At 32.2% G+C, this 12,006-nt stretch overlaps 1 protein-coding gene across 5 annotated transcripts in view; it reads left to right on the top strand.

Annotated features, from left to right (window-relative positions):
- The window catches only part of LOC136031642 (mitochondrial tRNA-specific 2-thiouridylase 1-like), a 165,159-nt gene that overhangs the window by 147,628 nt on the left and 5,525 nt on the right, over positions 1–12,006 (top strand). For all 5 annotated transcript variants that reach the window (XM_065711307.1, XM_065711290.1, XM_065711325.1 and 2 more), the window contains 3 exons: positions 5,817–6,005; positions 8,526–8,763; positions 10,556–10,734. In XM_065711307.1, coding sequence (XP_065567379.1) covers positions 5,817–6,005; positions 8,526–8,763; positions 10,556–10,652 — 524 coding nt within the window. In that variant the 3' untranslated portion in view covers positions 10,653–10,734. The remainder of the gene's footprint in view (positions 1–5,816; positions 6,006–8,525; positions 8,764–10,555; positions 10,735–12,006) is intronic.

The following is a 12,006-nucleotide window of genomic DNA, read 5'->3' as shown; positions in this document are numbered from 1 at the left end:
GTCAAAAGAAACTTACAAAGCATGATCTACATTGACCGTTTATTTTTTATGGACTGCATGACAAAGAAATGAAATGCAACAATGCACCACTTTGTGCATTATGACCTTTAAAACTGATATGCTAAGTATTGACAACTCTTTGGTAATTCTAAATCGAATAATTATCTTATAGCTTTCACTTAATAATGTTTCGACCCCTCTTTGGCCTTAAACTGTTGTTCTGAGTCACAAAATGACAGAACGACATATTGCTGTGACACAGGCTCTTTTTCTGTTATTCAAATATGATACTAAAATTTTTAACTTCCATTCGAATGACTCTCAATAGCATTACCTTTGGAGAAAAAAGAAAACCAAACAAACAAATAAAGATTCTTTTGTGACCATTTCTATCCAAGAAACTCAAAATTTCGCATTTTTGTAGATAGGATACTCCCTTCTATAAGATTAAATAAAAAAAACAAGTTTTTTTTAACTGCAAGTAAGGAGCGACACCAAACCTTAAAACGAAGGTAGATTATTTCGTATATGAAGGGGTTGTCCCCTCCGCAACGCCTCGCTCTTTATCCTAAAGTTTGACTCTTTTCCACAACTCTACTTTTTAAAACAATAAAAAACTTTAATGTAAAGAGCGAGGCGTTGCGGAGGGGACAACCGCTTCATATACAGAATAATTTCTGTTCGTTTTAAGTTTTGGTGTCGCTCCTTACTTGCAGTTAAAAAAAACTTGCTTTTTAAATTTAATCTCTGAACGTTTTTGAATTAATACATGTTTTGATTTTGGCTCACCGCACATAAATAATTAAGATAAATTTGCATGTTAATTTTTTTTTCGGCTAAATGGCTTTCTCCTAGTTTTGATCAGAAGATTTTGATACAAAAAGGGGGTGGGAAGGAAGCCTAGTTGCCCTCCAATTTTTGGCTACTTAAAAAGGCAACTAGAACTTTTTATTATTTATACGAACGTTTTTTTAGTAATAAATATACTTAACTTAAAATTAACTTGCTTATCGACTTCTATATTTGTATATTTTTTTACGTATTTGAGGGGGTTCGCCCGCTAGTCAATACCTCGCTCTTTACACTAAAGCTTGAATTTTGTCCCAGTTCTTTAAGAATGACCCCTGAATTCAAAAGGTCGTAGAATAAATAGTTGAAATTACTAAAAATACTTTAACATGAAGAGCGAAGTATTCTGGAAGAGATGAATCCCCTTATTTACGCAGTAACTTCTGTTCTTTTTAGGTTTTAATGCTGCTCCTTACCTCCAGCTGAAAATTGTTTTTTTTATTTATTTTCTCATTGTTTTTCTTAAATAATGCTAGAAAATCCTGCAGCGCCTTCATCGAAGTTCTCTTTCCTCATGATAAATTCCTCCATGGAAAGATGCTCACACGTAACCCCCCCCCCCTTCAACACGAAAAATTCCCCCTGAAAAGGTCTATACACTTCCCAATAACCATTACTATATGTAAACAATGGTCAAAGTTTGTAACTTGTAGCCCCTCCCCTAGGGACGGTGGGGGACTAAGTCGTCCAGGAAGACATAATTATTAGATTTTTTGTCTATGCTAAACAAAATGGCTATCTCAGAATTTTGATCCGGTGACTTTGAGAAAAAATGAGCGTGAGAGGGGGCCTAGGTGCCCTCCGATTTTTTGGTAATTTAAAAAGGGCACTAGAACTTTTAATTTCCGTTAGAATGAGCCCTTTTGCGACATTGTAGGACAAATGGGTCGATACGATGACCCCTGGGAGAAAAAAAACCAACAAAAAACACGCATCCGTGATCTGTCTTCTGGCAAAAATTACAAAATTCCACATTTTTCTAGATAGGAGCTCGAAACTTCTACAGTAGGTTCCTTTGATACGCTGAATTTGATGGTGTGATTTTTGTTAAGATCCAATGACTTTTAGGGGGTATTTCCCCCTCTTTCTAAAATAAGGCAAATTTTCTCAGGCTCGTAACTTTCGATGGGTAAAAATAAACTTGATGAGACTTATATACTTAAGATCAGCATAAAAATTCGATTCTTTTGATGTAACTAATGGTATTAAAATTCCGTTTTTTAGAATTTTGGTTACTATTGAGCTGGGTCGCTCCTTACTATAGTTCATTACCACGAACTGTTTGATATTTCAATTCTTTGCCTAATATAAAGCAGATTTTCATAGCCAATATTTTTTGACAGGCAACCTAAAACTTAACGAGTCTCCTATCTACAAAAATGCGAAATTATGATAGAAAAAGACACAGGCTCTTTTTCTATTATTAAAACAGGTCTACAAAAAATTAAGCAAAGAGAAAACGGATTTTAATTTCGACAAAGGACTGAACAAAAAATAAAATATAAAAACCAAACTACACTTTAACTAAAAAATAAAAGCATTCCGAATATTTCGGCCCCACGTCCGGGAGCCTTTCTCAGCAAAAAAAAATTACAAACAACAAAAAAGAAGGATTTTTTTTAAACATAAGACACACAAAAAAACCTCGACAACTAAACACACGAAAAAAATAAATAAGAACAACTCACATTATAAACAAAACTCCCGGCACTGATGGTAATAACTTAAGACAAAACAAAAGCAAATGTTTATAATGAAACCACTAGTTCCTTTCCTCTGCAACAATCGGTGTATAAATGGGAATCTATTAAAAGTGACAATTATATTTACTTGAACAAGACAAAAGAAAGTCACCAAAACCCAGGTCTACCACCCCTATAGAAGTCTTACAGGCTAATGAAACAAATATATGAATTATAAACTGAATGGATTTTTTCATTTGCTAGTTTAGCTGCAGTCCGTTGACTTCTCACAGCCCTTACTTTGACCTTACATTGACCTTATTTTGACTTTCGTTCGCACTTGTTTCAGGACAATTATCTAAATCACTACTCGTTGAAGTTTTTAACTGGTCTTTAATTAAACTATTATAAATTGAATTTATCTTAAAATCTCCTTCATCTCTATTAAAACTAATGCCCCCATAGATAATTTTTTTTTATTTCTATAATTTCTATGAAACTTTGTAAAAGTCTTACAGATATATCAACAATTTTTGTCTGATCAAATAAAATATTATGATGAGGAAAATTATACATGTGTTCCGCTATTGCGGACTCAAATGTTTCAGGTTTTTATTATGTCTTAGCGAGCAATCTATGGCATTATTGTGTTGCTGTAGCCTATTTTTAAATTCTGCTTTGTTCTACCTACGTAAAATTTACCACAAGAGCATGGAATTTTGTATGCCCCCTTTTGTAGGTTTCTTGGAACTTTGTCTTTTCCATTATTTAGCCATGAGCTTATAGTTTGTCCTGATTTAAATGCTGTTTTTATATTAGGTTTTTTTAATTCTCTTCTTAATTTTTGTGACAATATTGGGACATAAGGCAAAGTTATATAATTTGTTTTTTGAGTTGACCCATTTTCTTCTTATATTACAGGTTTCATGAAGTTCATGATTTCATGATTATAGGTTTTTCCTTTTTTCAATTATTTGAGAAATAATATTTTCAGGATATCCGTTTCCTACTAGAATATCCTTAATAAAAAATAATTCACTACTCATGTATTCTTGTGAAGCTAATTTTAATACTATCTCGACTAAAGAAATAACTACCTCCCTTTTTACTTAGATCGAGTGATTTGATGCGAAAGACAAATAACGGTTATTGTTAGTCGGTTTACGGTAACTTCAAAAAGCTAGTTCGCTATTATTTCTATGGATCCAAATATCCAGAAACGGTAACTTATTCTCTGTTTCTTTTTCAATTTTAAAAACTAATTCCCCTCCCAAATTATTTAAATGCTCCAGAAAACCTTCGATTTGTGATTCACCATAATTCCAAATAACTTAAACGTCATCCAAATATCAGCACCAAAATTTAGGTTTTAAAAAATATGTTTCAATAGCTAAAGTTTCTACACAATCTACATAAGTATATGCTAACAGCGGGCCTAAGGGTCCTCCCATTGCTAATCCTTTAAATGGTAATGGTAAAAATTATCTCTAAATTTGGGATAATTAGTATACCTGCTAGTTATTTTAACTAAATTTAATATAGTTTCTATATCATTACCTGCAAACAATTATTTTATCTCATTTTATGTTCGTCAAGTTTTTTGGGTAAACCAAATTATCCAAAAATATTTAGATTTTTTTTAGTTAAAGTATAGTTTTGTTTTTATATTTTATTTTTCGTAAATGGAAAAGCAGTGGGGTCTAAGAAATTATTTACGTCTAGACTACGGGTGGCAAAATACCAATAGAATTTTAATACTTTTGAATTTAGCAATAAAACATGCCAATATAATTACACAACAAAAGTTTATAGGAAAGTGTAAAGTAAGTAAAATATTCCCAAAATCGTTTCGTTTCAAGTATCATTTAAATACATATAATGAGACTAATCACACGAGAGTAAAAAATTTACCTAAGTCGCATTTACTGAATTTAAACCATGTGTTGAAAGTTAAATGTTTCCAGGGATCACAAGTTGTAAAAGAAATAGATTTTTTCAAAAATATCCTTTGCGGTTTTCTTAATGCCTATGATTTCCAACAAATTATATCAATTTTCAAAAATTCTTTTGAACATGTTTTAAGGTTATTGAGAGAAAGGTTAAACCAAAAATTTTTGCAATTGAAAAGAGAACATAAAAAAAAAATATATCAACGCATAAACCTAAACATTTCCCAGGACCAGGTGTGGTCAATTTAAGTAAAAAGGAAATCCTTGAAAAAGGTACAAAATTTGGACTAAATCCTAAAAAAGTACCGGTAGAAAAAATATTTTCAAAGATTGAGACAGGAATTCATGTGTTTTCAAAAGATGTTAATAATGTAGATGATTTACGACTGGGAGTCGTTAATATTTTTAAAATTTTTGGCAATTTTCAAGAAAACCTTAAGAACAAAGATACAAAAATTTTGAAAGATTTAAAAAAAGATGATTCTCTAATAATAACGAAAGCTGATAAGAGCAATACGGCAGACTGAATCGTTTTCGTCTGTTTTATAGAGACGTTTTTCCACCAAGTTCCACCACCAAAACGGAGTATATCATGAAAATGAGGTTTTATCACTTTATAAATGTTGAAAAGTCTTATTTGGCTATATTCCGTGGTATGTCTAGCTTTTCTATGAAAATTTCAATTATAAAATATAATGCAAGAATCAAATTATTATAAATTATCTTTTTTCTTCAGGTAGCCTACAATTATCAAAACAGCAGATTATTTGTGCTCTAAGTATCTTTTGCTTATGTATATATATATATATATATATATATATATATATATATATATATATATATATATATATATATATATATATATATATATATATATATATATTTCAGGTATAAAAGCAATCCGAACAGCCCCATTAAGAGGTGTTAGACCTAAATAATATTTTTATTGCATAATATTCCAGATGTTTTACCATGGTAGCACCGAAAAGCACTCAGTTTTAATTTACTTGTTCAAATTCAGGGGAAGACAGGTTCAAACCTAGGATTCCCATGTGAACTCTTATTCAATTGGATTATTATGCAACAAAAATTTTGTTTGGGTCTAACGCCTGTTAATGGGGCTGTTTGGATTGTTTTTATGTCTGACAGTCCCTGCACCACCCCCTATAAACATTAATAGTTCCTGCAAAATTTCATAAAAATGAGATGCCAACTTACCTTTTTTTCTATTTTTTAAGTGTGTTGTTTCCAGTCCACAGCAAAAGGTGCCTTTATATAGTAAACTACATAGAACATTTTATAAAAGAATTCAACTGAACTTTCCCATTAATTTCAGTGTCCCTAAACTTGTTCAAGACACTGCCAATTTGTGACAACGAAGTTGATTATGGATCTCCAGAGGATTTGCGACGATTGCTTCCACGTTTAGCAGAAACTGCAAGTAAAATTGCGTCATTTACGGACCCTGAAGCGAGTTTATATGAACCGAACACTCATACTGTAACTTCAATAAGTGAAAAACAAGGTAAGTAATCATCTCTTTCTGAGGGCCTCATGAGCACAAAATATTATTTCCTTTCTTAAAAGGAATTCCCATTTTTTTCAATTGTGTAAAATATTTAAAACAAATTAAGACTGACTATTCAAAAACATTTGTTGCCTCCCAGTATGTTGCCCATATTAAGAAAGGCAGGTAGCAATTAACGATTGTCCCTTTGACATTTTGCTTCCCGACATTTCTCTTTTGAATAGTGAATGTGCATGATGGTTGTCGAAAGGGTTTATCAGCCATATCTAAGAATCGAGGATAATAAGTGGAAGATTTCAGGGTATATTGATGGAGCTGATGGAAAGTTATTGGAGGGTAACCAACCCTCCTTGACAATTTTAGGTCCCCATCCACTCAACACTGAACTAAATTTTGAAAAAAGCTATTTTGTTCAAAATTGTCGAAATATCTAATTACTATGCATTTGAGGATTACATAACCCCTCACAGCCCCTGGGATGGGATGTAAGGTATTCAAGTTGCTCCCACTTATAAGGATTTTTTATTGGTAAAAAGGGGTATGCTGGATTTTGGGTCTCCAAAAGGATTAGGATGTTATAGTAAAACTACCAGGAATTATTGGATCGATGTTGAAAAAAAATTAAACGACACTAGATGCATTCTGGTTGTCGAAATGGCGTGTCGGAAATATCTAAGGAACAGCTGAGAGATCCCCTTCCCCTGTCTCCAACAAAGTTTTCAGGCCAAATTTTAGCAAAATTTTTATTTATCAAGAAAATTGTTTTCAATATAATAATAGGCAAATATTTTATTTTTAATTTATTTTTTATTCATTACTTAAAATGTTGAATTATAATTAATTGGTCTGATTTAATTATTTAATTTTTTCGTTATATTTAAATTTTATCAATTAATCAATTATTAATTAATTATTTTCATTTATATACTGCGTGTTCTACTTAATTTTAATAATAATAATATTTCAGAAATTGCAAAATGATTATAACCGTTAGATTATTTATTTGAAACTTTGCGCCCGTAAAATTTCTGCGGCTGGGGCTAGTGCCTCCTCTGTCCCTCCCATAAAACTACCCTTGGCGTAACCCCACGATCTCACTGTCACGCCTAAAGTTTGAGCCTAACATTTCAGACAGGAAAAATAGTAGCATAAAAGAAAAGGTAGTTGATAAAAACTCTCGTATTCCAAAGCCTTCTACCATAAACTTCAAGCCCTTTATTCTTTAAGTTTGAAGCCAGAACTAAAATTCATTATTTTTAGTTTTAAAGTTCGCTGTAAGCGCAGCATCTGCCCATATCGTAAGTACTATAGACATAACTTCACTGTCACACCTAAGTTTTTGCCCGACATTCTGATTTTAAGAGAACCTTTTGCTAAGCTGTTCTCAAAGGCATTTCCAGTAGAGCGATGCTAATGAAGTGGATCATTTTTGGATTGAGTATACAATGCCAATCAGATATCACCCCCTTTTGAGAAAAGCTTAGCAAACAGCTCTTGGTAATGGCTTTACAAGTGTAAAAGCGACAGGTGTGAGCTTCAGGAGGCATGGCGATGATAAAAGGTATCATAGTGAGCGTAATAATCAGCACACAATTTTTAACTTATATTTACAGTAAAATATGGCAGATGAGGATGGCTTTGTTAGAGTTACAACTTCATCTTAAATAATCAATATATTCAAGGGGGGGGGATACTGGTTAAGCCAAATATATAAAAGTATGGTGAAAAGGATCATAACGGGAAGCATCTGATTCTATGGGATAAAGCGGAGACTTATTTTGAAAAGGCTAAGTAGAGAACACTAAAGCATAAATGAAAGTAAGAAAAAAAGAAAAGAAGGCACTTTTCTGAAATATTCTTTATTTATTGTAAGGCAGATCTGTAAATTTTTTCTATCATAAATCTTATGAAGGGTAATAGGAGCATAGGTAACTTATTTAGCATACGATATGATGCTTACTGCCAAAGATGTCAGAAGGATATGACTACAGGCAAAGTACCAATAGCTATTGAAATAGATAAGGGGGCATTTCTACAGCACAAATAAATCAAAGAATATATATATATATATATATATATATGTATATATATATATATATATATATATATATATATATATATATATATATATATATATATATATATATATATATATATATATATATATATATATATATATATATATATATATATATATATATATATATATAAAGTTTCGATGTGGTCAATACTTCCCCTGAAAATTCCTCCCACCCGAACAATAATATTCTAATACCCACTTCTAATCACATTCAACTGCCAAACTTCATAATATTTCACGCATCCAAAGACCTCATCTCTTAAATATCTCAATGTTTTGCAGTCACTCCTCAAAGGGGACACACTTTAATTTATAAATCCATGATATATGGACAAACATCCAGTACATTCATATGCGTTTGTTCTATTTTCAACTGAAATGTATGCATTGGATCTAATTTTAGATGTAAAGACATTTTTACCTTACTCTTTTTTCAGTTTCCTGTGGTTCAGCTATGTTTCTTGAACAAGTAGAGCTTACCACACCTGCCTGCAGTCCTTCACAACATAAAAGTGGGTTCCACTATCTTCTTTCATCTTTGACTACTTCTACATGTCTATTGAAGCACCTTGACCTAAGCAATTGTTATCTTACAAAAATGGACCTTAACTGTCTTGGAGAAGGAATTGTCCTGACAGTATCCTTGGAAAAGCTGACGTTGGTTGGGCTTGAAAGGTATCAACTGAAGCAACTCTTGCAAAATTTAAAAAACAGTATAATATTTGTCTTATTGAAATGTCTTATTAAAATAGAAAGATTATTTGTATTCTATATTCATAAGAAAAGTCTAAATTAAAAACAAAAATAGTCTAAATTTGACAAATCTCAAAATTTTTGATAAAAATTTGGCCAATAAGATGCGTCACTAATGATTTCCTGAAACTAGCCAAAATTGTCAAGCCTACTTTATTTCATTCATGTAAATGCAGAAAATCGTAGAGCTGCCAAATCGACCAAATTATTTTTTTGTGATTTTTGGCATTTTCCTTTTGCATAAAATTGCAGAGCTGCCAAATTGACCAAATAACATTTATTTTGAGGTGATTTTTGGCATTTTACATTTTTTAGCAAGTATACTAGAAAATATTTTGGACTTAGCATTTCTTGAATTTTAAAAAGAAAATTTTGCTTCCTTTAACTGAAAAAAACAAATTTCCGCTTGCTAATTATATAAGTTTCGCCATTACTAAATACCTCTATCTTTGGCACAAAAAAAGAAAAGTTACGAAGTTTTTCATGGAAAGTAGGTGTTGGCTCTTAGTTTCCTGCCATTTATTCGTATCACCTATCCAAGGTCTATAAGCTAAAACCAAAAAACCCAATCAATCCTAAATAGTGTGGCTTCACAAACTAAAAACCTTTATAATGGACGAGATAGACCGATTCTTTATGGTGTCGAATCCCGTTAAAATTGGTCGTGAAGAGCAGCCAGGGTGTTACTCAGGTCTTTAGACGGTTTTATTCTAATGGTAAATACCCTTCAGCAGTTGGGATTGAACCTCAGTTTGGTTTCTCCCAGTTAGCTTCATTCTCCACGCTGCCACACCGGCGGTGGGCTAAAGAGCAGTTTCTCTAAAGAAACAAGTGTATTGCTGCCTCTTAAATGTTGTTTTCATTTTTGACTTAGACGTGTCTCATGATGCGTGAACCATCTATTTTTCAAATGATCCATAGCCACATTAAACTGACTTCTGGAGCTGTATAATTCCACGACTAGTAAAATGTGGAAAAGAGCATACAAATTACTAAACTGGAGATAAACCAGTAAGCTCCTTAAATTGGTTGACTCAAAAGTAGGTTAGCAATATAAAAAAACTACTACTACTACTACCAAAAACTCACCAGAGCACCAAGCTACCCAGGGCCAACATGTCGACGCAAGCTCCTCTTCCATCCCAACAGAACGGGAATAGAACTACTACGAACACGTACTGAAATATCTTATTCTGACCAAATACAAAAATTAATATTAACAAAAATTAATCTTTTAATTAATTAAAAATTAACTTTAAACAAAAATTAAACTAAAGGACTGAGTTAGAGCATAACAAATTTTGAAATGACATCCACCTCTCGCCAATAGAAGCAGTGGCTGTTATTACTTTGAGAGACCATTATCTCCTTTTTTCTTTCTTTCTCTTTTCCAACTGCGTCCCAATCCAAATAAAGGTGTATGAAGCCCTTATTCTATTGTCATAATAATTTTGACATCAATTAATCAGACTTCTTGTGTCTGCTACATAGGAAACACGAGCACCAGGAATTCTATGAACATACAAAGAAAAAAAAAATATCTATGATTCTGTGGATTTCGTTTTCCATTTTGTACATTGTTTTATTTCATTTTGGAACGACAAAATTGAAGGTTAAGAGGTTAATAGTGCAAAAGATGCAAAGCATAGAATAAGAAAATTAATTGACTTGTACTATAATACGGTCATATATGACGTACTACATTTGTTTATAGCTTTGATCAAGTGACTCCGATTTTACAAGGCTTAAGTGCAACAAAGACCGTATCTGATGTTGATCTGAGTTCAAAAAAATTTCAATTGACGACTTGAGTTTGCAGGCAACAATCAAATTTTAAAAAATTCAAGGATCCTAAAGAAGTTAAACTTAATGGGATGGAACGGAAATTTTGAGGTAATCCTTTTATATACATTTTTCTCTTTGGAGTTTCTTTTTCTCTTTCAAATTCTCTGTTTCGTCTTTCTTTATCTTTTTAGCCTCTTTCTCTATACGTTTTACCGATGATGTGTGACACATTGCCAAAGATCGTTCTTTTTGACCATCCATCTGAGGCCAAGCAAAAAACAGGCTGTCCCCGGATGGGGTCAGAAGGGTTCATAAGGAAAGATTTCAACGAAATTATAAATTCAAGGGAGGGGTCAAAAAGTAAAGATATGAATAGAGTAGAGCAAAAGCCAAACAAAATGGAGCATACACTAAATTTTAAACAAGGATCTGCTTGGTCATAACTCAAGATCTTGAAGGTGAATACTAAGTAGGGTTTCCAACCAGCGACAATAATTTTCTAGATTTTCGTGATTTTATGGTTGATTTATTGATTTTTTTAATAATCTAGTGATTTATGTGGAACTTCGTGATTTTTTGTTTGTTTAGGCAATATAAAAATTACTGCAAATAGTGATAAAACACTGGGGGTGGCAACTGTGCTACTAAGTCGGTCTCTTTTCAGTCAAAATTGCGAAAAAGATGGCCACATGCTTGAAAAACTATAAGTAAAGAGTGATCCTTGCCAATCATAAGCAAAACTCTAAAAGAAGGAATTTTAATAGCAATATATGAATCAAGAAAATCCACTTTTATGGTGATCCCAAACATATGAGTTTATTAATTTACATTATTTACATTAGTTATAAGCGTAAACTCCCACCAAAATTTACAAAGTATATGAAAACATTTTTAATAATGAGTAAAGGGAAAATCCTCCATAAAAAGAGGAGCAATCTCGATAAAAAATAAACCGTCAAATTCAGCTGATCTGAGAACCAAGAGAAAAAGATTTAAGCCATTATATCGGTGGTAAATTCTTATCCTTTGATTTAATTAAATAAAAAGGCTTGATTTTTTCAACTGAAAGTAATGAGCAACGCTCAAACCTCTCGTTCCTCCCTCCTGACGGAATTTTTTTTTATGCTTTAAAACGTTTCATTTTAAAGCAGCAGTTGCTCTTAAATAATTTGGACAAAAAGTCGAACTTCAGTGTAAAGGCCGAGGAGTTAAGGAAAGCAGGTCCCCCATTTACAAATATTCTGTTTGTTTTCATTTTTAGTGTTGCTCCTTAATTTAGTTGAAAAATTTGTTTGATTGTTTGTAAAACCTTGTCTTGGCCCATGCAAGATATTATGTGGGATACCATCAGCATAAATACCTGATTACTAGCTGTTAAAT

This window comes from Artemia franciscana, chromosome 1 (genome assembly GCF_032884065.1).
Source record: "Artemia franciscana chromosome 1, ASM3288406v1, whole genome shotgun sequence".
In the NCBI taxonomy this organism is placed as follows: Eukaryota; Metazoa; Arthropoda; class Branchiopoda; order Anostraca; family Artemiidae; genus Artemia; species Artemia franciscana.
Note: the sequence above shows the minus strand (reverse complement) of the source record. Positions and strands in the feature narration are given on the sequence as shown.